Source organism: Phyllobates terribilis, unplaced genomic scaffold, assembly GCF_046119375.1.
Source record: "Phyllobates terribilis strain yellow unplaced genomic scaffold, ASM4611937v1 Scaffold_1__5_contigs__length_1240528914, whole genome shotgun sequence".
In the NCBI taxonomy this organism is placed as follows: Eukaryota; Metazoa; Chordata; class Amphibia; order Anura; family Dendrobatidae; genus Phyllobates; species Phyllobates terribilis.
The window spans coordinates 977515614-977543059 of NW_027362761.1; the positions used below are offsets into that span (position 1 = coordinate 977515614).

General features: G+C 47.1%; 1 protein-coding gene across 5 annotated transcripts in view; it reads right to left on the reverse strand.

Annotated features, from left to right (window-relative positions):
- Positions 1–27446, reverse strand: part of LOC141156752 (cytochrome P450 3A29-like) — a 93285-nt gene that overhangs the window by 44076 nt on the left and 21763 nt on the right. For 2 of the 5 annotated variants that reach the window (XM_073643103.1, XM_073643120.1), the window contains one exon: positions 13434–13486. The exons of the other annotated variants lie outside the window; for them this stretch is intronic. In XM_073643103.1, the coding sequence (XP_073499204.1) occupies positions 13434–13486 (53 nt within the window). The remainder of the gene's footprint in view (positions 1–13433; positions 13487–27446) is intronic. 5 annotated transcript variants of the gene reach the window in all.

Here is a 27446-nt window from a genome sequence, read left to right on the forward strand (position 1 = left end):
TTCAGCCTGTTTCTAAAAAAGTCCTTTTTACCTGATGTATGTTTGCAGATCATCAAGAATTCGGCTGGAAAAATAAATCCTCTTTTGAATCTTCATGCAGTCGAGTAAACTATCTTAGGACATCACTTTGTGTGAGTACGGTTAAAAAGAGACAGCCTAGAAATGGTGTCTCACAGCGCTCTATGCTTGCAGCTAAGCCATGGAGTAAGAAGAGTAGAGGACTACATGGGGCTACATGGCTCACTGGATGGCCAAACAGAACCAATCTATTCAGTCTGGAGTATAGTCAGAAACTCAGTTAAGTTTAGCGGAGAATCAATATTCGCCCACACGGATCCCCAGTAGGTACCAGTGAGCACTCACCCAGTTCCTGCTGGTCTATAATTCTTGATCTCGACCTTGACACACTGAGAATTCCAAATGTGACATGCAGAAGTAGTGATGTTGCTTCAAAAGCATCCAGCAACTATAAGAGTTAACACAGTCACAAGAGACAGGAAGTGTTGTGCTTCAGAAGCATCCAGCAACTAGAGGGGTTAACACAGTCACAGGAGACAGGGAGTGTTTAGCAGAACCCTAGGGGAATTGTGGAGAACTTGTTTATTAGTCTGGCTGAAGTCTAAGAGAAAATTGGTGTGTGATCTGTATCTCACAGAAGGCAAGTGAACAGAATTCAGGTCAGGAGGAAAGCTAAACATGGGTCAGATAAACTCCCTGAGCTAACTGTGCAGAGTATTATCGAGCAGAAAGATAAGGACTGGAAGGAATCGTGTCACCGGGATCATCTCCCTCATCAAACCCTCCCCCCTTCCATCTCTATGCAGGATAAAGAATGCTGTGCACTATTGTATCCTTGTGAAGGAAAAACCTGTGGTTGTGTATGCATAGAAGTGTGCTTCAAAGAGATCTAATCTGTGCTGAATTACGCTACTGAAGAGACTGACGTTACTGTGCCTGCTTTAATAGACTGTACTGTGGTGAAGCCTGTTGCTTCAAAGAGTTAAATGGTACTGGCCGTACTTGATTAAACGTCACTGTTCAACTGTTTATGAAGACTCGTCAGATGTTTCTAGTCAGCAATTGAATCTATCGTGTGCCTGAGAGAAGCTGCAGCCTATGGTCGCCCTGGGTAACGGTTCCCCCAGGATTCCAACGAATTCATGAAACCCGTCTCGCCCTATCTAAACCTAGCGGCAAGCGTGTAACACAAACTAGAAAATAACTGGCTGCTGCGGTGACCTGACTTCACTCGTGACTGGCTGAGTGGACTTTTCAGGCCATTTTCAGTGTGTTGAAGATACAACTAGAGGGCGTCTGGGTGAGCTCCGGAGTGGTACCTGCTGGGCATCGATGAAGGTGAGTAATGATTATATTTTTTTAACCAGACTGAGTCTTAAGAAATTTTCATTACCTGGAAAACCTCTTTTATAAAGAAGAAAACACAAATTTACTTCACCTTGATAAGTCCCTTAAAAAGTATAGAATCTTAAAGCTACCTAAGTTTGCTTTGGTTGTATTGTTCTAGGTTTCTATCCATTATTTTCTAATTAAGGCACTGTTCTTTTTCATATCATATGTTAACATATTGGGTTAGAGGTTTTACTTCAACCTTAAAAATTATGAAACTATATCAAAAAGAGCACTGCCTCCAGTTTCCGAATTTTTAAGGTTGAAGTTTAACCTATAACCCAATATGTTAACATTAGTGTTGAGCGAGCACTAAAATGCTCGGGAGCTCGAAGCTCGGGCCGTGCTCGTCGTGATACTCGGGTGCTCGACCCGAGCAACGAGCCCAATGTTAGTCTATGGGAGACCCGAGCATTTTTGCGGCGGCACCCCCGGCAGTCTGTAGAAAGCCTAAAAAGTGCCCAAAACGATAGTGACAGTGCTCAAAAGACATGGGGACAGCATGGGCATCGCCCCAGTAAGCATTTCTGACCCCCAGGTCACTGCTGTCAACAACGTGGTCAGAGGTATTAAGCCACTTTTACGGGCTCACAATAAAACGTTCAAAAACTAAACTGAAACGGTTTTCCTGTGAAATATGTTAAGGAACTTCCTTTCCAGGGTAAAGACTTGTGTATAAGGTAAAATAAATAACCAAAAACAAAAATACTCCTCCACACCTTGGGCTATGTTCACAAGTAGAATTTTTTATGCGTTTTTGCACTTTTGTGTTGCTTTCAACCGTCACAAATGCATTCACCGGGAAATGTCATTTTAATATTTTACAATCTTATCTGGCCATGTGCTGTGCGACACATGCATACAGTGCTGAAAAGACATGAGAACAGCATGGGGAAGACCCCTGGAAGCATCTCTGACACCCAGGTCACTGCCTATAAGTGTGTCCATCAGAAGTGATCCTTTCCACATCAGAAGATGCAGACTTGCAACTATCCCCGTGCAAGTCCTTGTCCCAGGGCAGTGTTCCATTGTACCTCCCCCATTCCTTGCAATGCAAGCGCAAGTATGCAGCCTGCCACCCACCCACCCCCAGGCTGCAATACCATACTGCTAGCTTGCTTGCACTTGAAATGGGGCCTTTTAGTTTGGAGGAGGCCGAAGCTGGCCACTACCTCATGGATGCTTCGGCAGCGAGGTATCCATACTCAGTCCCCAGCCGCCTGGCGGCCGGGTGTCCACGCTCGGTCCCCAGCCGCCAGGGGGCGGCCGGGTGTCCATACTTGGTCCCCAGCCGCCCCGCAGCCAGGTGTCCATACACGCTCTCCAGCCGCCTGGGGGGCGGCCGGGTGTCCATAAATGGTCCCCAGCCGCCACCATTTCTCCTTGGAACATCCCTCACACACTTTTCTTAGCCCGGCCTGCTTTAGGGCAGCATTTGATGAGCCCACCAGAGAACCAGACTCCTCCGGTGGGCCCTGGCTTCTCCATCAGGGGAGTTGAGAGTGCCAAGGTGAGGAGCATGATGATGATGATAGAAGTTAGCATCTGCTTTGTTTTCTTGGAATGCAAGCGTAAGTGTGCAACCAAACACCCACCCACCCCCAGGCTGCAATACCATACTGCTAGCTTGCACTTGAAATGGGGCCTTTTAGTTTGGAGGAGGCCGAAGCTGGCCACTACCTTATGGCTGCTTCAGCAGCGAGGTATCTATACTCAGTCCCCAGCCGCCCGGCGGCCGGGTGTCCACGCTCGGTTCCCAGCCGCCAGGGGGTGGCCGGGTGTCCATACTCGATCCCCAGCCACCTAGGGGCGGCCGGGTGTACATAAACGGTCCCCAGCCGCCCCCATTTCTCCTTGGAACATCCCCCCACACAATTTTCTTAGCCCGGCCTGCTTTAGGACAGCATTGGACGAGCCCACCAGAGAACCACACTCCTCAGGTGGGCCCTGGCTTCTCCATCAGGGGATTTGAGAGTGCCAAGATGAGGAGCATGATGATCATGATAGAAGTTAGCATCTGCTTTGTTTTCTTGGAATGCAAGTGCATGTATGTAGTAGCGGCCAGGCCTGAGGTGGTCAGCGTTTTGGCGCATATCCTACCTCCTCCGAGGATTGCTGGATGTTTTCCTGCTACTATCCCAGTTCTATGACTCCCGTTAAAACAAAGCTTCAGGTGATGAATGATGGATGAGGTGGTGGCAAAGGAGAAGGAGCAGGAGGAACAGGGACCATTCACATCAATATCAGGCCAGTCAACCACACATGTCTTGTAGGATATGTTTCTGTACCAAAAGGAGCAATACGGCTACACAGTTAAAGGGCATGCAGTGAGTGCAATGCCTACCAAAAATTTTGAGGCACTCCAATTCCCCTTGGAAGTGACATGGAGGTCAGAGGGCCTTAACTAAACTGTTTTTTCCATTTATAGAAACTGGGTCTCCTGTGCACTGTTGGCCTAAGCAGTGAATGGAAGGCTTTCCAAAAATTATGAGGAACTGAAATGCCCCTTGAAACAGACGTGGATTACAGCATACTAAAAACCTTCTACACATTATTGGGGAGTGGGTCTCCCTTAGTGTTCGCCTATGCATTGAAAAGCAAAAGCTGACTAAAATTAGGAAGAAATGCAATGTCCGTTGGAAGAATGGTGGAGATCGCAGTGGAATAAAAAGACAATATCAATGCCCCTTGGAAAAGTGGTGGAGGTCGCAGTAGCTTAACAAGATTGTTTCAATGCCCCTTGGAAGAGATGTGGAGGTTGCAGTAGCTTAACAAGATGGTTTAAATGCCCCTTAGAAGAGCCATGCAGTACAGCATCTTAAAAACATTATTCCCATTAATGGGGAGTGGGTCTCCCATAGTCTTTGCCTATGCCTTCCAAGCAAAAGCTGCCAAAAATTAGGATGGAGGAACTTGCAATGCTGGCAACAAGGACCAAGGTCACCCTGGTGGTATAGTGGTGGTGGAGGCTGAGGATAAGGAGAAGAGCAAAATACAGCCGAAATGAGGAAGCGTATACCCATGTGTGGGTGTGAAGCGGTGCATGTGAATACACCTCCCGAAATAACACAGTGGATTTGACTTTATGTTACTCTGCTGTCATTTGGTGGTGATGAGAAGTCTGGCCCAATCCAGCCCTTGTTCATTTTGATAAGGGTCAGCTTGTCAGCATTGTCAGTTGACAGGCGAGTGCGCTTATCTGTTATAATTCCCCCAGCGGCACTAAAAACAAGCTCCGATAACACGCTAGCGGCAGGGCAGGCCAGGACCTCCAAGGCGTACAGAGAGAGTTCATTCCAAGTGTCCAGCTTGGATACCCAATAATTAAAAGGCACAGAGGAATCACGGAGGATGCTGGTACGGTCGGCAAGGTACTCCCTCACCATCTTTTGAAACTTTCCACTCCTTGTGAGAGTACCCCACGCCTCAGGGCCTGTAAGCTGGGTGGGTCTCAGAAAACTGACCCAGAACGTGTTCCCCTGCCTCTGCTGGATTGGAGTTGCGTCTCTCTCGCCTGTATGTCTTGGTTGGGCAACTAACTGTGACCTCCGCCGCTAGCGTGTTCAGATGGGAATTTTTTTAACAGTTCTGCAGCAAGGGCCTTCTGGTACTGTTCCATTTTTGTAGACCTCTCCACCTCAGGAATAAGAGAGTGAAAGTTCTCCTTGTAGTGAGGGTCTAAAAGTGTCACCAGCCAGTAATGACTGTCACCCAACATTTTTACTACGCGAGGGTCACGGTTAAGGCAGCGTAACATAAAGTCAGCCATGCGTGCCAGACTGGTAACGGGCAAGACTTCCATGTCCTCACCAAGATGACGACTGACCATGCTCTCCTCCTCCTCCTCCCCCCTGTCCTCAGGCCACCCACGCTGAACCGACGGTATGACAGTTGTACAGGTACTACCGTCTACAGCGCAAGATACCAGCTCCTGTTCTTCCTCCTCCTCCTCCTCTCCCTCATTGTCCCCCAATGCACATTGGGATGAGATGAGGCTGGGCTGTGTGTAATCGCCCGCTACGGCTTCTTGATCCATCTCATCATACTCTGGCTGCAATGCCTCCTCTTTAATTCTCTGCAGAGAACGTTGCAAAAGACAGACAAGTGGGATGCTGATGCGAATGATGGCGTCATCGCCACTCACCATCTTGGTGGACTCCTCCAAGTTTGTCAGGATGGTACATATGTCAGACATCCAGGTCCACTCCTGAGGTCTTATGTGTGGAGTCTGACCTGAATATCGACGGACTTGTTGCAGTTGGTACTCCACAACTGCTCTCTTCTGCTCACAATTCCTTTGCAACATGTGAAGGGTAGAGTTCCAACGTGTTGGGACATCACACACCAGTCGGTGTGCCGGAAGCTGCAAACGCTGCTGCAACACAGCAAGGGCGGCGGAAGCTGTAGCCGACTTGCGAAAATGAGCTGACAGGTGGCGTACTTTGACGAGCAGATCTGGCAACTCAGGGTACGATTTTAGAAACCGCTGAACCACGAGGTTAAGCACATGAGCCAGGCATGGTACGTGTGTGATCTCGCCTCGCCTCAGAGCCGCCACCAGGTTACGGCCATTGTCACACACGACCATGCCTGGATGTAGGTTCAGCAGTCTCAGCCACAGATCTGCCTGCTCTTTCACAGCTGTCCACAACTCACAAGCAGTGTGAGGTTTCTTACCTAAGCTTATGAGTTTCAGCACAGCCTGTTGCCGCTTGGCTGAGGCAGTACTGCAGTGCTTCCAGCTTGTAACTGATGTGGTGATATCTGAGATGGTGGCTGAACATGAGGAAGAGGAGGATGATGATGCGCAGGAGCTGTACACTGTGGGGGCAACTCTGACTGACATAGGGCCCGCAATCCTCGGTGTGGGGAGGATGTGTTCCGTCCCAAGGTCCGACTGGGTCCCGGCTTCCACTATGTTTACCCAGTGTGCCGTCAGGGAGATGTACCGTCCCTGGCCACAAGCGCTTGTCCACGTGTCCGTTGTCAGGTGTACTCTCCCAGTAACTGCGTTGCTGAGGGCACGGCAGATGTTTTGGGACACGTGCTTGTGTAGTGCGGGGATAGCACACCGGGCAAAATAGTGTCGGCTGGGGACCGAGTACTGAGGGATGGCCACCGCCATAAGGTGGCGGAAGGATTCCGTCTCCACCAGCCTAAAAGGCAGCATTTCCAACGCAAGCAGTCGTGAAATGTGCGCATTTAGGACTGTGGCCTGTGGGGCGTTGGCTGCGAATTTGCGCTTTCGTTCAAAGCTCTGGGATATGGACAATTGAACGCTGCGGTGGGACGTGGATGTGGACGTTGATGCTGTTTCTTGAGAAACTGCCATAACAAGTGAAGACTGAGAGGAGGGGGCATCTTTGCATGCAATATGGACAGGGGATTGCCTTGCACGCACAACAGGGGGTTCTATTACACGCACAACAGCGGAAGAAGCAATGGTGACACCTGCTGACACTGGTCGTGGACCCTGGGGTACGCACCACAAAGTCGGGTGCTTTGCTGCCATGTGCCTGATCATGCTGGTGGTGGTCACCCCTGCTGATGCTGGCATGGCAGGTGGTACAAATGGCCTTTTTGGGGTTATCAGCAGAGTCTTTAAAAAAGTAGGAAGACCTACCGGTTGTACTGGCAACGTCCCTCGTGTTGGTGTTACAGGGAAAGGTTGCCTGCCTTCTGTCTGCGGCCACCACACTGCTTCTTCCTGCCTGTTGGGGTACTCTGCCTCCCTCCCCCTGTGTGCTGCTGGCCTCGCTCTGCGTGTCCTCCTGCCACGTTGGGTCAGTTACTAGATCATCCATCACCTCCTCCTCTTCCACACCACGATCCTCCTCCTCAGTTCGTGGCAATTGTGTCTCGTCATCGTCCACCTCTTGTGACAAATTGCCAGCGTCGACTTCCTGTGGCCGTGGCTGTTCAAATATTTGGGCATCGCTACATGGGATCTCCTCTTCCACCACTTCCAGCGGAGCAGGCGAGGGGCACAAATATGGAAATGGACCAATGAACAGCTCTTCAGAGTGTCCAAGTGTGGGATCAGTTGCTGTCTGACGACACTCGGCATGGTGGGAGGAAGGAGCATCAGGGTGAGGAGGAGTACGGCTACTAAAACTTGACCGTGTGGAAGACAGACCGGAGGTGGTGGTGCCCAGGTAACTGGAAGAATTATCTGCTATCCAATTAATAACCTGTTCACACTGATCAGTTCGCAATACTGGTGTTGTAGTAGTAATTCGGTCAAGAAGTGGGAGCGAGAATATGTGGCTGTTGGTTGTGGCACATTTTCACCTTGGCCACGACCCCGTGCTCTACACACACCATCACCAGAACGTCCAGTTCCACGTCCCTTGCCACGCGCCTTGCCCATTGTAAATGAAGTAAAATAGCTTACACTCGCACTATCAATGGAAAAAGGGTAATAAAAAGGAGATTAGAACGGTGGAAGAGGAAAACCACAGTTCTATTTGTCTGGCCTACACCAGAATCTTTTAAACAGATATATTTGTGACTGAACAGACAGGGAGACACAATTTTTTTTTTTTACGTAAAACAGGCCAAAAGCTGGATAATACAGAGATTTGAACCGTGGAACTGCAAAACCACAGTTCTAATTTACTGGCATATACCAGACTTTTTTTAATAGATATATTTGGGGCTGAACAGTCAGCGACACACTCAAACTGTTTTTTTTTATGTAAAAAAGGCCCAAAAGTGGATAATACAGAGATTTGAACGGTGGAACTGCAAAACCACAGATGTATTTTTCTGGCCTACACCAGACTCTTTTAAACAGATATATTGGTGTCTGACCAATCAGGGAGACACTATTTACAGTTTTTTTTACGGCAAAAAATGCCAAAAACAGGATAATACAGAGATTTGAACCGTGGAACTGCAGAACCACAGTTATATTTTTCTGGCCTACACCAGACTCTTTTAAACAGATATATTGGTGTCTGACCAGTCAGGGAGAAACTATTACAGTTTTTTTTACGGCAAAAAATGCCAAAAACAAGATAATACAGAGATTTGACCCGTGGAACTGCAAAACCACAGTTATATTTTTCTGGCCTACACCAGACTCTTTTAAACAGATATATTGGTGTCTGACCAGTCAGAGAGACACTATTACAGGTTTTTTTACGGCAAAAAATGCCAAAAACAGGATAATACAGAGATTTGACCCGTGGAACTGCAAAACCACAGTTATATTTTTCTGGCCTACACCAGACTCTTTTAAACAGATATATTGGTGTCTGACCAGTCAGGGTGACACTATTACAGTTTTTTTTTACGGCAAAAAATGCCAAAAAAGGATAATACGAGAGATTTGACCCGTGGAACTGCAAAACCACAGTTCTATTTTTCTGGCCTACCCAAGACTTTTTTAAACAGGTATATTGGTGTCTGAACAGTCACAGACACACTAAAAAAATTTTTTTTGGGGGGGGGGATACCAAAGGGTTAATAAGACGCGTATTTGGACAGTCTGACTAAGGAAAAAAAAACAGGATTTAGATGAAAAAAAAAAATTTTCCTGGCCCCTGAGACCGGGGTGATAAGTCTAGCAATTTGACCAACAGGAGCACACAGGACTGTAATGCAGCATTTTCTGGTATAACCACTGCGTCTCCTATACAGCCTGCCTGCCTGATATCTGGGATGGATATTAGTCCTGAGAAGGACTGTTTGTTTGATCTGGCAGGCTTTAGAGACCCTACACTAACTATTTCGGAGTATAAATCTCTCTCTAGCTCAGCAGCACTGACCCTACACTGGCTGATCTGAAGCGACTGTGTCCAAGATGGCGGCGCCCGGTTTTAATTACTCGAGGTGATGCTGTGCGGCCATCCAATCACTGTAATGCCCACAAACAACATGGCTGAGGCATTAAAGTGACTGGCTGGCAATCCCTGCATGTTCATTGGCTCTGTAAAGAGCGCCAAACGTGCAGGGCGGTGACCCGAGCTCCCTCCTGAGTAACCCGGAAATGCTCGGTGCTCGCCGAACATCCCGAGTAGTGAGATGCTCGGGCGAGTACCGAGCAGTGTTGAGCATGCTCGCTCAACACTAGTTAACAAATGATATGAAAAAGAACGGCGCCTTAATTGGAAAATAGGTTTTAGCAGCATGAGGTCTGTCGTAGAGATGAGCGAATGTTTTGATGTTTGGGTTGACAGCACGGGAATCAGGGCCTGTTATCGGCTGTAATATTATTACCGCCGGTAACAGCGCTGTGGGGTCATGCTGTCAGCATAATCCCTGCTGCTGTGACAGTTACCCGCGGTAAAAAGCTTACTGCAGGTGACAGGCGCAGGCTGATGGGGCTACTACCGCCATCATCCGGCGCCTCCTGTCACTGTACACAAGCGCCAATGATGGGAGAAGTAATCTCTCATCAGCACGCATGTGCGATGAAAGTGAAAGTAAAAAAAATTAAAAATAAATAAATATTTCAATAAAAATAATAAAACACTTTATACTCACCTACCATTTACCTGCACTTGACCCCAATGTACTCATCCTCCCACAATATACTCAACTTACACCTAGTCCCCGAAGCCCATGGTCACTTGCAATTAAGGTAAAATAATAAACCAACCTCATCCTCACCTGTCCGCCACAGTCAATATACCGAGTGTCCCAAGACGATATCAGTGATAGCACGGCCACATCTGGAGATGTGACCATCCTATCAGGCAGCCGGCGATACACTGACAGGAGCGCGCTCGCTCCCACAGTGTTTCACGAGAAGTTGTCGGCTGTGGTCATTCGAGTTCACACAGCTGATCATCAGCTGTTTGAACTTCAGTGATCTTAGTGCCGGCATCTTCTCGCGATACACTGCGGGAGGCATAGCTGTCAGTGTATCGCCGGCTGCCAGAAAGCACAGTCACATCTCCCGATGTGGCCGTGCTATCACTGAGATCGTCATGGGACACTCGGTATATCGACTGTGGCGGACAGGTGAGGATGAGGTTGGTTTATTATTTTACCTTTATTGCAGGTGACCATTGGCTTTGGGGACTAGGTGTAAGGTGAGTATATGGTGTTTTTTTTTTTTTTATAGGAGATGAGAACATCGAGGACAAGGTGTAGGTAAGTGGTAGGTGAGTATAATGTGTTTTATTATTTTTATTTAAATATTTATTTAACTTTTATTTTACTTTTCACTATCACCGCGCAAACTCCCTGATGAGAGATTACTTCAGCGGCGCTTGTGTACAGTAACAGGAGGCGTTGGATGACGGGGTTAGTAGACTCATCAGCCGGCGCCTGTCACCCGTGATAAGCTTTTTACCGCTGGTGACTGTCATAGCTGCGGGATCATGCTGACAGCTGACTGCATGATCCTCGCAGCGCTGTGACCGATGGTAGCCTTCTTACCGCCGGTCACAGCCCCTGATTCCCACGCTGTCACGCAGATGACAGCATGGGAAACCAGGGATGTTTGTGTTCGGGGCCGACTTTTGCCAATTTTTGCGCAAAAGAACACGAATCCGAATGTGCCGTATTCGTGCCGAATTTGAAACTGGCGATCATTCGCCGAACAAATTCACTCATCTCTAGTCTGTCGGTTGACATAATTTTAATAGACATTAACAGACATGAAATGATGGAAACTGACAGACCTCATTATACATTATTGGAGTTAATCAGATGCTGTTGTCATATGATGGATCCCTGGCATTGCATCAATGTTTCCATTATAAATAGAAGTCACAATTCAGATGTGAACAAGGCATATTAACATAGTATTTTTTTGTATCCAGATCCATCATATCATCTGAGGATGTTGAGCATCTATCATGTTTTCATTTGAAAATGCTGATGCAAAATATCGTTGCTGTAAAGTGCTGTTATACAATCTTGTATACTGATAATTTCTCGAAAGTCAACAGATGGAAACAAATAGCTCTGGATAATTTTCAAAGCTATAGAAAATTATAGAAAAACAGGCTGACATGCTATCAAATAAAAAATATACAGTACAGACCAAAAGTTTGGACACACCTTTTCATTTAAAGATTTTTCTGTATTTTCATGACTTTGAAAATTGTACATTCACACTGAAGGCATCAAAACTATGAATTAACTCATGTGGAATTATATACTTAACAAAAAAGTGTGAAACAACTGAAAATATGTCTTATATTCTAGGTTCTTCAAAGTAGCCACCTTTTGCTTTGATGACTGCTTTGCACACTCTTGGCATTCTCTTGATGAGCTTCAAGAGGTAGTCACCGGAAATGGTTTTCACTTCACAGGTGTGCCCTGTCAGGTTTAATAAGTGGGATTTCTTGCCTTATAAATGGGGTTGGGACCATCAGTTGTGTTGTGCAGAAGTCAGGTGGATACACAGCTGATAGTCCTACTGAATAGACTGTTAGAATTTGTATTATGGCAAGAAAAAAGCAGCTAAGTAAAATGGCCATCATTACTTTAAGAAATGAAGGTCAGTCAGTGCGAAAAATTGGGCAAACTTTGAATGTGTCCCCAAGTGCAGTTGCAAAAACCATCAAGCGCTACAAAGAAACTGGCTGACACGAGGACCGCCCCAGGAAAGGAAGACCAACAGTCACCTCTGCTTCTGAGGATAAGTTTATCCGAGTCACCAGCCTCAGAAATCGCAGGTTAACAGCAGCTCAGATTAGAGACCAGGTCAATGCCACACAGAGTTCTAGCAGCAGACACATCTCCTCAACAACTGTTAAGAGGAGACTTTGTGCAGCAGGCATTCATGGTAAAATAGCTGCTAGGAAACCACTGCTAAGGACATGCAACAAGCAGAAGAGACTTGTTTGGGCTAAAGAACACAAGAAATGTACATTAGACCAGTGGAAATCTGTGCTTTGGTCTAATGAGTCCAAATTTGAGATCTTTGGTTCCAACCACCGTGTCTTTGTGCGACGCAGAAAAGGTGAACGGATGGACTCAACATGCTTGGTTCCCACCGTGAAGCATGGAGGAGGAGGTGTGATGGTGTGGGGGTGCTTTGCTGGTGACACTGTTGGGGATTTATTCAAAATTGAAGGCATACTGAACCAGCATGGCTACCACAGCAACTTGCAGCGGCATGCTATTCCATCCAGTTTGCGTTTAGTTGGACCATCATTTATTTTTCAACAGTACAATGACCTCAAACACACCTCCAGGCTGTGTAAGGGCTATTTGACCAAGAGGGAGAGTGATGGGGTGCTACGCCAGATGACCTGGCCTCCACAGTCACCAGACCTGAACCCAATCGAGATGGTTTGGGGTGAGCTGGACCGCAGAGTGAAGGCAAAGGGGCCAACAAGTGCTAAGTATCTCTGGGAACTCCTTCAAGATTGTTGGAAGACCATTTCCGGTGACTACCTCTTGAAACTCATCAAGAGAATGCCAAGAGTGTGCAAAGCAATCATCAAAGCAAAAGGTGGCTACTTTGAAGAACCTAGAATATAAGACATATTTTCAGTTGTTTCACACTTTTTTGTTAAGTATATAATTCCACATGTGTTAATTCATAGTTTTGATGCCTTCAGTGTGAATGTACAATTTTCATAGTAATGAAAATACAGAAAAATCTTTAAATGAGAAGGTGTGTCCAAACTTTTGGTCTATACTGTATGTAAAATTCTGGTTTCAACTGTGTATATATATATATATATCATGGTGCGTGTATGTGTATATATATATATAAATATATATATATACACATACACGCAGCATGATGGAAACAGCAGTCCAATGGAAATAAGTAAAAAACGTGGACTTTATTTACCCAGATACATACAAGACTTTTAATGAATTTAGTGCATCTTTTCAGCCTGCCTGCGCACCAGGGTCAGAAATGTACTCCAGTCATGAGCCACGGGACAGTTTTGCTATAATTCACTCAGATTCTGGCATAAATTATTACAAAATCTGTTGAGCTGTTCTAGGTCACACTTTTCCTCTAAGCCATGCTCTCTTTTCAGAAATTCTTTCATACCAGTTTCTCCGCATGAAGTGACAAATTCTCCGTTATATCGTTTACTTACCCCCATATTTTTCCATATTTTTTGAAACATTCCATGTCACATTCAAAAACTCCCTAAAAACAAAAAAAGTATTTGCTTTACTAGTAAGTAGTAAAAAAGCGATAATCTGCAAACTAAGAAAAGAACATTGTTAGATGTAGATAGAGTAACTGGTTTATAAAGTCGGTTATTACAGGCAGATGTAGCAAGCTCTCACAAAACACAAAAATCAGCGAGATATATTATTCATCTTGAAATTGGGACATTGCTCTGTCTCTGGTGTGTGATGACATTTCTGCTTCTGTTATACAATCTCATATGCTACTTCTCTAACATTCAAAATTGCTGCTACATGTTCCATTTTCTGCACCGAGCTCTAGAGCATGGGTGCACAACTTTTTTTGGCCCATGGCCACATTGTCATACTGAACGAATCCAGGGGCTGCGCTAAAAATTAAAGTTGTATTACCTTCCGTGACATTTGGGGCTTATCGAAAGTATATAAAATAAATGTCTGATAAGTACAAATTCAAATTCCAGAACTCTTACCTCCAAAAATCAGCCCTCTAATGCTATGTTCACATTGAGTTTTTTTTTACGAGAATTTAGAAATAGATTCTGTTCCTAAATCCACATCAAAAACCATGTCAAATACTCTTTGAACAAGTTTCCGACTGATTTTAATGAGTAAAGTTCCTTTAGTGTATAAGCAGGTATCAGAATGCAACAGCGGAGACACAGGCAGAACAACAGTATATTTATTTTATTTAACAAGTAATATTAATTATAAAACACATATTATATGGTAACAATTTCCTTATAATGTTTGGCAGTAAATCACATCACAGAATAAATTATCAGAATACACTAGAATTCAGGGGCTGGTAGTTTAAAATGATCTACTGGAGGGAAGGGGAACTAGATTGTCATTAAGTATACTGGGCAAGGTTTCCCCCATCACTCTCTATCCACTTTCGCGATGTCGCTCTGGCGTCTGCTGGTCCCCGTTTGACTACTGTCTTTCCCTTTATCTGTGCCCGGTACCACGTGTCTCTGGCGCACACATCTGAGAACCATGCCCTGCAGCCTGCTCCCGACCTGTCAACCTACGTCACCTGGGTGAGGAACCTTGACTGGCATTGCTCGGGTCTTCAGGGCTTGACCATTGACATCTGGGCGGATATGCGGCACTTTTCTTCCTGACAGGAGCTCCGGTCGCTGCTGTCGCTCCTCCCTTCTCTCTCCTTGGTGCCAGAATCACCTCAGAACTTGCACACGCGCTGTTTTTCTCTGACAATACTGTACCCGGGCTCCTGATCAGACTCCTCCCCTTTGCCACATCTCCTCGCTGTTCTGGTTCCACAGTGTCTTGTCTCTTTACAAGTGGACACAGTGCTGTTTTTTTCACGTTATTTTGAACATTTCACAGTAAAACCAATATGAAGCTTATTCAAAGAGTATTTGAAGCATTTTTATGTGCATCTGCAGTAAAATCCTTTTCTAAATCCTTGTAAAATACTGTGTGAATAAGCCCAAAAGAGGAAGAGGTCATGCACACGGCTCTCTTCAATAGACCATGGGTTTTTGCTTACTGCCTAAAGATTCGGAACTAGTATTGAGCATTCCGATACTGAAATATCGGGTATCAACCGATATTCGCTGTATCGGAGTTCCGATACTGAGTTCCGATACTTTTAGAATATCGAATACCGGAATCGGAAGTTCCCATAATGCAATGAGCTAGTTTGATTTTATTCAGCCAATCAGGATCCTAAGAAGTGTGGGCACATCCTGTTAGGCATGTTAACTAATGGCATGGCTGTGATTGGCTGATGAAATGATGTCATGACGCACTATAAAAGCCGCCGCCGCCATTTTGTGTTCACTCTGCTGTGAATTCAGTTAGGGACAGGACGCTGCTGTTCTGAGGGACAGTTTGAGATAGCGATTTGCTTTATTGTGCTTTACCCAGGCTACTTTATAAACTGCTGTGCGAGAAGCTTTCTTTTGCCTTGCAGCGCTAGTGCACAGTTCTCTGCACTGTTCACGGCTGTCTGCGAGGTCTCTGCGTGTGAGTGCTGCTCATGCTGTAGTGTGTTCTGCAGCCACGTCCAGTTGTAGTCCGCTCAGCGTGCGTCACTGCCTCATACATTGTCCTTTTTTGCATTAGTGCTGCTAATTTTTCATGATTTCTCCTATTAGTGTGGTTCCATCCGTATCCAGCTACATTGCTTCCAAACACACTATATAAGAGTAGATAGAGAAGCCTTTCTGCAGCCTTGTGCCCTGCAGCCCCAGCCAGATTAGTATTAGCCTATTTTTTGTAGCCTCATCTATTGCATTGTAGGTTACCTTCCTGCATTGTAATAGCTAAAAAAAGTTTGTGATACTATCGGTTTTACATCTTTGGGCACATCCAGTGTCTTTTTGTTATAAAAAAAAACATAAATAAAGTTCACCAAACACTCCACTTTACAGTTGTGTAGGCCACATTAGCTCATATTAAAGTCTAGTCCACACTAGTGTTTCTTATACCTGTTAGCAGCTGTTCAGGAATAAGCACACTAAGCCCTTAGTACTTTTCTGCCTATCTTTATCAGTCTACCAAGATGAAGAAGGCAGGGAGTAAGGCATGTGGTCGTGGGCGTGGGCATGGAGTTTCTGCAGGGAGAGGACTTGGGGATTCTGTGCCTGCTGCGGGCACCAGTGACTCAGCATCCCCCAGTTTTACCAGGGAACAGTCCTTTATGCGCAGCTTTGTAGGAGCTCGCTATACCCCACAGCTGCGGGAGGACCAAATTGAAGCCGTTATCGGATGGATGGCAGCTAACGCATCGACTTCAATTAGTTCCAGATCCTCTCAGGTCCTGAGCACTGAAGAGCACCCATCTGTCTCTTCACCACCTGCCAAATTGCCCAGGCAGTCAGAGAGCCCTGGACAGGAGCCATCTCTACTTCTGTTCTCTGAATCTCTTGGCTTGGAAAGAGAGGGCCAGCCAAGCAGAATTCTAGAATTTGAAGAAGAGGTAGTATGTAGTGATGCGCAACCGCTTTGTCTCTCTGAATCTGAAGAGGCGGGTGGGTCAGTGCCTATGGTCAGCACACCTCAGTACGCATCTGATGATGAGACTCAGGTGCCACTTTCTAGTGCGTACTGTGTAGAGATGAGCGTTGTTCTACTCGAACTGTTCGCCAATCTCAAATTCGAGCTGTTTTGGGCGGTGTTCGAGCCGGTCGGCGAACACGAACAATTTGAGAAAAATTCGGCTGTTCGAGGTTATGTTCGATAACTGTTCGTGCACCAAAATCATAACTGGATTTTTTCTCAGTAATGATGAAAATTAATGTTAATACGCAGTTTGAGTGTACAGCGGGGCGGGGGGAGGGGCAGGGGATGGATCTCTGCAGGAACAATGAAGATCTCCATTTTTTTTTCTCTTTCCCGCATTTGCAGTGGGGAGGTGCAATCTGTCAGCCTATCAGCAGCGCACACACGGAGCGAAGTGCTTTTTTTCACACAAGCAAGGGCATGTGTGATTGGCAGTGTATGTCACATGTCCTTGCCCTATAAGACCAAGCCATTTTCCCCGTCGCCACCATTTTCTCACTGCTGCAGCTGCGTGTTAGACGGCACCGCTGTTGCTGTGTGCGCTATACCTTGTTAATTTCAAGCCAATTTTCGCACAAATATACAGATAGCTTGGGAGTAGGGAATAGTTGTGATTGCAGTCCTTTTAAGGACTAGGTTACAGCATTTCCTACGACTTTTATCAGGCAGGTCTGTGCTCTTAAATAGATAGATTGTGGGAGTAAAGACTAATTGTAATTGGAGTCCTTTTCAGGACTAGGTTACATCAGTTCCTATCAGTTTTTGCCAGGCAGGTCTGTGCCAGTGCTGTGCAAGTTTTTTTCACAGCATTTGGCTGAATCTAGCAAAGCTAATCCTTTTTGGCCTATTGCAGAGTGTGTTAGTCAGTGGAGTAGCCTATCTGTGTTGCAAGATATACCACCTGTGTATAGAATACCAATTTTTTTACTGCACCTAGTGAAGTAAAATCTTTTGGGCATAGCATCATTCTATTAGTCCATCTATACTGACCTCCATCAGGTTGCAAACTGAATATAATTTTTTTCTGCATCTAGCTCTGAAAAAATATTTGGGCTTCTAGCAGTGTGTGGGACTTGGTCTACTAGTCCATCTATACTGACCTCCATCAGGTTGCAAATTAAAAATAATTTTTTTCTTCATTTAGCTCTGAAAAAATATTTGGGCTTCTAGCAGTGTGTGGGACTTGTTCTATTAGTCCTTCTATACTGACCTCCAGCAGGTTGCAAATTGAATATAATTTTTTTCTGCATCTAGCTCTGAAAAAATATTTGGGCTTCTAGCGGTGTGTGGGACTTGGTCTATTAGTCCATCTATACTGACCTCCATCAGGTTGCAAATTAAAAATAATTTTTTTCTGCATCTAGCTCTGAAAAAATATTTGGGCTTCTAGCAGTGTGTGGGACTTGGTCTATTAGTCCATCTATACTGACCTCCATCAGGTTGCAAATTGAATAAAAAAAATTTCTGCATCTAGCTCTGAAAAAATATTTGGGCTTCTAGCGGTGTGTGGGACTTGGTCTATTAGTCCATCTATACTGACCTCCATCAGGTTGCAAATTAAAAATAATTTTTTTCTGCATCTAGCTCTGAAAAAATATTTGGCCTTCTAGCAGTGTGTGGGACTTGGTCTATTAGTCCATCTATACTGACCTCCATCAGGTTGCAAATTAAAAATAATTTTTTTCTTCATTTAGCTCTGAAAAAATATTTGGGCTTCTAGCAGTGTGTGGGACTTGTTCTATTAGTCCTTCTATACTGACGTCCAGCAGGTTGCAAATTGAATATAATTTTTTTCTGCATCTAGCTCTGAAAAAATATTTGGGCTTCTAGCGGTGTGTGGGACTTGGTCTATTAGTCCATCTATACTGACCTCCATCAGGTTGCAAATTAAAAATAATTTTTTTCTGCATCTAGCTCTGAAAAAATATTTGGGCTTCTAGCAGTGTGTGGGACTTGGTCTATTAGTCCATCTATACTGACCTCCATCAGGTTGCAAATTAAAAATAATTTTTTTCTGCATCTAGCTCTGAAAAAATATTTGGGCTTCTAGCAGTGTGTGGGACTTGGTCTATTAGTCCATCTATACTGACCTCCATCAGGTTGCAAATTAAAAATAATTTTTTTCTTCATTTAGCTCTGAAAAAATATTTGGGCTTCTAGCAGTGTGTGGGACTTGTTCTATTAGTCCTTCTATACTGACCTCCAGCAGGTTGCAAATTGAATATAATTTTTTTCTGCATCTAGCTCTGAAAAAATATTTGGGCTTCTAGCGGTGTGTGGGACTTGGTCTATTAGTCCATCTATACTGACCTCCATCAGGTTGCAAATTAAAAATAATTTTTTTCTGCATCTAGCTCTGAAAAAATATTTGGGCTTCTAGCGGTGTGTGGGACTTGGTCTATTAGTCCATCTATACTGACCTCCATCAGGTTGCAAATTAAAAATAATTTTTTTCTGCATCTAGCTCTGAAAAAATATTTGGGCTTCTAGCAGTGTGTGGGACTTGGTCTATTAGTCCATCTATACTGACCTCCATCAGGTTGCAAATTGAATAAAAAAAATTTCTGCATCTAGCTCTGAAAAAATATTTGGGCTTCTAGCGGTGTGTGGGACTTGGTCTATTAGTCCATCTATACTGACCTCCATCAGGTTGCAAATTAAAAATAATTTTTTTCTGCATCTAACCCAGCCAATAGTTTTGGCCTAATACCACAGTTTGGCCACTCAGCTCTGCTCGGTTACCATCCATTGTTTTTTTGTGCAAACAACTCCAGAGTTGTGAATTAGTTAACCACCAAAATGAGTGGAAAAAGGCCTGCTGCTGGTGGAAAGGGGAATAGGCGTGTTGGGAAGGGGAAAAAAGGTTGTGTCCGTGGGGTAGGTGCAGAAGAAAGACCATCTTCCAGCCAAACTAAAATGTCTACTTCTTTTAGCGGACAATGTGATAAGATCCCTTTCTTACGGCCACGCCAATCGCTACAAATTCCAGATGAGGCACAAAAACAGCAGGTGCTTCAACGGATATCAAGTGCTCCTTTAAGTGGGCTCTCCTCCACATCAACTTCAACATCACAAATACTCCAGTCCTCAAAGGTGTCACCCAAATCGCACTTGCTTCCTCACAGCTCCCAAATCTCCAGCTGCCCGTCTGAGTATGAGGTAGAACAGATGGTTGAGTCTGCAGAGCTGTTTACTCATACTATAGCCTGGGAATCAGAGGTCGACTCCAGCGCTTCTGTGAATCCAGACAAGGAAATGATCTGCACTGATGCCCAGAATCTTTATGAGTCGGATACAGGACCAGACGCAGAAGGTTCTGACCATAATGTAGACCCTCATTCCCAAACTGTAACTCCTGTTGGTGGAGACAATGAGGAAGACGATGATAAGACTCAAATACCTGATTGGAGCGACAACTTTAGTTTTTTGTCAGGGCAGGAACAGGTTGGCTCTGAGGACGACGGGTGTGATAACGCACAGGGTGATGATGATGAGGTCGGAGATCCCACTTACTGTCAACCCACAGTCAGCCAAGAGATGAGGTCAGCAGAGGAGGTGGAGGAAGATGCTAGTGACGACGAGGTCAGGTTGCGCGTTCCTGGACAGAGACGTAGTACTGGAAGCACGTCAACAACTGCATCCTCAAACACAACTCTGCCTCTCACCACAAGTCGTGGTGGCTCTTCAGGTCGCATGGGTGCTAAGCCTTGCATAGCCTGGGCATTTTTTCAGATCGATAAAGATGACCCAACTCGTGTTATCTGTAACATTTGTCAGCAAAAGCTAAGTAGAGGCCAAAAAATACATAGTTTGAGTACTTCATGCATGAACCGGCACATGGACATGAAGCATAAGTTGCAGTGGGAAGCTCAGTGTGCTACAATGCGGTCTAGCCGGCCGGGCCAACCACCGTCTGCCATATCTTGTGCATCCGCGGCCTCTTCATCCTCTGTGACTGGGGGGACAGCAGTCACACCTGTTTTGGGGCGCAGACCTGCCACCTCTTTACCCGCAACAGCCAGCGTGATTGGCAGGTCATCATTTTCTTTGGAGGTGGTAACACCAGCTGGTCTTGAGCGCTGTCCGACATCGATAGCACCACCTTTGGATCAAGGCAACCTAACATGTCCGCCTGCATCTTCCTCACAGACCGGCAGTTTGCCGGGGACACCCTTAGCAACCCCGTCTAAGCACAATAGCCAGCCCTCGGTCCCTCAGATGTGGACAAGTAAAAGACCATTTCCTCCTAGCCATGAGAAAGCTAAGAGGTTGAATTTCACCATCTGCAAGCTCTTGGCTACAGAAATGCTGCCTTTCCGCCTGGTGGACACAGAGGATTTTCGAGACCTTATGTCCGTCGCAGTGCCCCAGTACCAGATGCCCAGTAGGCACTACTTCTCAAAGAAAGGTGTGCCTGCGCTCCACCAGCATGTCGCACACAACATCACCGCTTCTTTGAGAAACTCTGTGTGTGACAGGGTGCATTTCACCACAGACACTTGGACGAGTAGGCATGGACAGGGGCGTTACATGTCGCTGACTGGGCACTGGGTAACTATGGTGACAGCAGGACAAGGGGCTGCTGTCCAAGTCTTGCCGTCCCCACGAGTTGTGCGTCAATCCTCTTTATGTCATTTTTCCTCCACTGCTTCTGCCTCCTCAACCTCCTCTCGGTCTTCCACCTGCACCCAAAGCCTGTCTGGTCATGCCACAAGCTTTCTAACTGCGCAGAAGGGATCCTGCACACCTCCTTACTATGCTGGCAGTAGGGCTCAACGTCATCAGGCGGTTTTTACATTGAAATGTCTGGGAAATGTGAGTCACACAGCTGAGGAGTTGTGGTCAGCTCTGGAGAACCAATTTCATGAATGGTTGTCTCCACTGGACCTGAAACCAGGGAAGGCCGTGTGCGACAATGCTGCAAACCTGGGTGCGGCCCTTCGCCGGGGCAATGTCACACACGTGCCTTGTATGGCTCACGTGTTGAACCTGGTTGTCCATCAATTTTTAGCCCACTATCCCAGACTAGATGGCCTTCTGCAGTGGGCACGGTCGCTGCGTGCTCACTTCCGCCGTTCGCATCCCGCAGCTCAGCGACTTACATCTCTACAGAAGTCGTTGGGCCTGCCACTTCACCGGCTAAAATGCGATGTGCCTACCCGGTGGAATTCAACTCTGCACATGTTGCAGCGACTGTGGCAGCACCGACAAGCCCTGGTGCAATACGTTCTGACGTATAGCCTGGGCCAACGAGATTCAGAGGTGGGGCAAATCACGCTGGAGGAGTGGTCTCAGATCAGGGACCTATGCACCCTTCTGCACAGTTTTGAAATGGCGACGAAGATGTTTAGTGCTGACGATGCCATTATCAGCATGACTATTCCGGTGATTTACATGCTGGAGCACATGTTAAACAGAATTCGGAGTCAGGTGGTGGCACAAGAGGAGGTGGAGGAAGTAGAGGAGGAGGAGTTGTATGCGGAAGGGCTAACATCTGCAAGGTCCAGACGGTCGGCAGCACCAGGGCGGCAGGCATGTGAGGGTGGGGGAGATGATTTTACCAGGGCGCATGGTAGCAGCCAAACTAGTGAGGAAGGTGCAGGAGCCCAGGAAGAAGTGGAGGACGAACTGATGGAAGACTCATCAGATGAGGGAGACCTTGATCACATTTCTGTTGTGCGAGGTTGGGGGGAGAGGACAGAGGAAGGAAGCATGATTGTTACCTCGCCACCAACACAACAGGGACTTGGTGCTCCTGGATGCGCAACACACATGAGTGCCTTCTTGCTGCACTACCTGCAACATGACCCTCGAATTGTGAGAATTAGAAATAATCCTGACTACTGGGTTGCCACACTGTTAGATCCCCGGTACAAAAGTAAATTTGCAGAAATTATTCCTGCCATAGAAAGGGATGCACGCATGCAGGAGTATCAGCAGAGACTGTTGCAGAATCTTACATGTGCTTTTCCACAAAATACCAGTGGTGCACATAGTGAATCTCACAGTTCCAACTTGCCAACCGTGGTCTGTATGGAATTGTTCAATAAAGGGCCCAAAATTAAGATAACATAGATGGGAGAGGTCTCTATGAATAGGAATTCCTAAGTATTTGATACCCTGTGAGGGCCAGGCAAAGGGAAAGTTGGACTGGATGGAATCCTATATGGATTTAGGGAGGGAGACATCGAGGGCCTCAGACTTCGCTGCATTGATTTTAAAATTTTACCATGTAACAAAGTGATCTATTTCAGCCATAACAGCAGGGATGGATATATGTGATTGAGTGATATATACTAGGACATCATCAGCAAATAGAGAGCACTTGTACTCGGTGCCTCCCACCTCAATCCACCTAATATTGGGGTTATGGCGAATTGATGAGAGCAGGTGCTCCGTCACTAGGATGTATAAGAGAGGGGACAGAGGACATCCCTGCCTTGTCCCATTGGTGATTGTGAAAGGTGATGAAAATGTTCTGACGCACCCCCTGGGCCTTGGGACACCCGGAGCCGGACCCTTTTTGGTGGATGCTGGTGGTTGTAGTCTTCGTGGCGGCGATCCGGTTCCGTGGCTCAGGGCGGTCAAACCAGTGGCGGAACTATTTATTTGGTTTTGATGTTTAAATGTCCGACTACGCCACCCGTGGATTGCGGTCAGAGTGAACCGCCGCTACAGGGCAGACCGCTAAGGCTGGTGTTGTGGGTGCAGCAGAGCGTAGCATAACTCCCCACGGGAGGAGTATAGCCTCAGGGCAGTGTATGCGGAGGATGGGGGTGATGGTGCAGGGCAGCAGCAGTAACGACACGGAGTCAGTGATGCAGTTCAGGGCCTTTACTCACAGTTCTTATTATCCAGACCACGTCTGCAGGTAACGGCTGCCCACGTCGTACTGTGCTCACCAGGTGAGGGGCTCAGACAACTCCCAGATAACTTTGGAGCGCTTCACAGGACCCCCTTTGTGTGTCCTTTGTCTGGCCTTTCTTACCAACACTTCTGTCCAGCTGCCTCGGGCCTCCTCTTGGTAAACTTGGCGCCAGTTTCCCTGACCCTATGTGGTGCCTTCCTAGCGGGTGGAGCAAGGGGCTGCGCCACATAAAATGTCAGAGCCTCCGGTTTCTAGCTGAGGGTCGTTTCCTGCCTCCACTAGTTCGGGGACCGGTCTCCCCCTTTGGCCTGACCCCTCCACGCAGGTGGATTCGGGCGTGCGGTGGCGACTCGCCCGTCCGCACCCCTGGGATCCCTTCATTCCTCGTTCCTGGAGCCTTCTCCGCTCCTCTTCCTTCCTTCTCCCTCTTGCAGGCCTGGGCCTCTGTTACTAGGCCCGCCTCCGGAGCAGAGCTCATGCAGAGCCCCTGCTCCCTGCCACTTCTGCTCAGACTTCTCTGCACTGAACTAAGATGGTGCCCACCTTTTATACTCCCTTCTCAATGCACCCAGGAACTGCTTCCTCCCTGCTCCTGCACTGCAGGGTTCCCCTTCCTCAGTGTTCCCTCCCCCCACTCCAGCCAGGGACAGGGACTGTCGTGCCCATCTCAGGGGCATATTGGTCGCCCTGCCCCACGGCAATGTGGTGTAATGCATGCAGGTGTCGGGTCCTGATCCACACTCCATCCTTATCTGAGAGTGAGATATCACACCTCTGGGTGAGGTGCAATACGTCTGTAGCAACCGAGCCCTCGGTGCTACAGTTCCATTTATCTTCAGCCTTGGTGACGTATTGTGATACAGGGCCGTGATTTTGGCTATAAAAGGGTCCCCTAGACCCCTACCCCAAGCTTTTTAAGAGAATCATATATGGCGTGCCAGGAGACTCTATGGAATGCTTTCTCAGCATCCAACGAGAGTATCTACTTACAAATTTTTAACTGCATCTAGCCCAGGAAATACTTTGTGCCTAGTAGCAGTGTCTGCTAGTCAGCGGATTATCCCGGCTGTTAAGCAAGCTACACCACCTGTAGTTTGGACACTTAATTTTTTCAAAGGAAATGCTTCGGGACCACGGGATACTTAGTGAAGAGCATCAGGAGGCACCCCAAGGCATAGGGGCTGGGACTGGCACTAGGATGCCTTGCGGTGGACAGCCGAGCTCGATCCTTATAAAAGCTTTTTAACTGCAGCAGCTTTAGTGGACGCTACTGGAGCTGGAATTACGCGGCTGCTGGCATGAGACTTGCCCTCCAATAGATCCTTGTAAATGGATTTAAAGTGTATTCATTCAAATTAGAGGGACAATTTAAATTAAAAAGCTTAGAGCTGCCTCCACCACAGGGGGGCTCTCTCGACCCACCAGCGGACAGGCACCAGTATTGGGAGAGGGGGGCTGGCCGTCAGGGTTCACCGCGGCTCTGGCACAAACCCGGCGACACGGAGGTGGCACGGGCAGGAGCGGACTGGCCGTCTCGGCTTCTCACTTTTTGGATTTTAGAAGGGCATGACATGCCTATATCTGTGTCTCCCCCTCCTTTTACTCCTCCACCTCTTTTCTTTTCGCATGACTATATGTACTTGTCACTTTTCCATGTGTTAGTTGTGTCTTCTGAGCAGTTTGTCAGCTTTTGGACACCTTTGAAGGTGTTTTCTATGTGTTTCTATGTGTTTTTGTTTGCCTGCCATTGGTTTTAACGGTGTTCGAAGGTGTTCGACGAACAGTTCGACGAACAGTTCGGCGAACAGTTCGGCGAACACACGGGTGTTCGACGAACCGAACCGAACTCGAACACTACGGGGGTGGCTCAACACTAGTACTGTGCTCTCGAGACTACCCAGGAGAAGCAGTTGTTTGAAGAGGGCAGTGTAGATGATGAGGTCCTTGACCCATCATAGCGTGAGGTACAGGAAGGTGGTGGGAACAGCTCTGGAAGAGATTCCCCGAACGGCCCAAAAAGGAGGGAGAGGGAGGGGGCCGACTTGGTTGCCTGTAGCCTCCACTTCAGCACCCATTAGGAGCAAGCGTCTTTCAAAACCCAAAACGGGCGCTCCCAAGACTTGCATTGCCTAATCCTTTTTTGACACAGTTGCAGATGACATTTGCTTTGTCAAATGCAAGCTGTGTAATCAGAAAGTGAAAAGAGGGAAAAGTGTCAGCAACCTCAATACAAATATGTGGAAACATGTGCGGACCAAGCACATGGTAGAGTTACAAAGACACACTGAAGACCTAGGCCAACCTACAGCGCCACCTATCACCTCTTCAGCTCGTGTTGTAGCCTCTTCCTCCAGCTCACACACAGCTGGTTCGGCTTCCTCACAGGATCGCCATGGAAGAACCTCTGGCACTGTTGTACAGAGACACAGTGTCATTCCACCCACAGCACCACGTTCCCTGTCATCCTCACACTCCCAGGCCAGTCTACAGCCATCGTTAGCACAGGCATGGGAGAAAAGGCGCCCATACTCGGCAAACCACCCCCGAGCACAGGCTCTGAATGCTTGCATTGCAAAATTACTGTCCCTTGAAATGCTATCATTCAGGCTGGTGGAGACTGACACCTTCCGTAACTTGATGGTATTGGCAGTCCCACAATACAATGTGCCCAGCCGCTTTTATTTCAGCAGGCAAGCCGTCCCTGCCCTGCAACAGCATGTGGAGGGAAAAATTAAACATGCGCTACAAAACGCCGTAGCAAGGTCCACCTGACCACCGATGCGTGGACCAGTAAGCATGGACACGGACGATACCTTTCCCTCACTGCCCATTGGGTAAATGTTGTGGAGCCGGGTACAGATCTTGAGAGTGGCACTGTACGTGTTCTGCCAACTCCAAGGATTGCAGGAATCCAGTCTGTACACATTGACTCCTCCTCATACTCCAGTTCCTCTGAATCAGCGCTGCAGGAGCCGTCACGGTTTACCTCCACATCGACCCATGAACGGTTGGTTACCTGTTACGACCGATATGAGCACAGCCGTGGCCAAACGTCAACAGGCCGTATTGAAATTAATTTCTTTGGGGAATCAAAGCCACACAGCGCAGGAGCTCTGGAATGCCATCAATCAGCAGAGGGACGTGTGGATTGTGCCAGCGAATCTCCAGCCAGGCATGGTAGTGTGTGACAATGGCCGAAATCTGGTGGCAGCTCTGGGCCTAGGCAACCTCACTCACATCCCATGTCTGGCACATGTGCTCAACTTGGTCGTGCAGAGTTTTTTGAGGGACTATCCAGATCTTGATGCACTGCTGCACAAGGTCCGCATAGAGTGCGCTCACTTGCGGCGTTCCAGCATCGCAAGATCGCGCATTGCAGCTCTGCAGCGCCGATTACGCCTTCCGGAACATCACATCATATGTGACCTACCCACCAGGTGGAATTCAACGTTACATATGTTGGAGAGGTTGTGTGAGCAGCAGGCAGCAGTAATGGAGTACCAGCTGCAGCAGGCGCAAACAAGTCGCACTGCGCGCCGTTCACACTTCACCACCACTGAGTGGGCCTCTATGAAGGACATCTGCCAGGTTTTGCGTGCCTTCGATTATTCCATGCGGATGGCGAGTGCAGATGATGCACTAGTCAGCATGACTATCCCCCTTATCTGCCTGCTTGAAAAAACACTGCAAGCACTAAGGGAGGAGGTTTTGGAAGAGGTGGAGGATGAGGAGTCACAAATGCCATCTGCTTCTGTACAGTCTGCGCAACGTGGTTCCTCACAAAGGCCTAGGCAGGGGACACTTTGTGAGGAGGATGAGGAGGAGTCAATGGAGGAGGAAGATATCTGTCCAGAGGATGGAGGTACACAATGCTCTAGTAGTCAGTATCTAGAGCGAGGGTGGGGTGATGCAAAGCAGGCAGAGATCACACCTCAAGCAGGGGACAGCATTTCTTGGCCAGTTGGCAGTCTGCAGCACATGGTTGATTTCATGCTGCAGTGCCTGAGAAACGACCGCCGCATCGCCCACATTCTCAACACGGCTGATTATTGGGTGT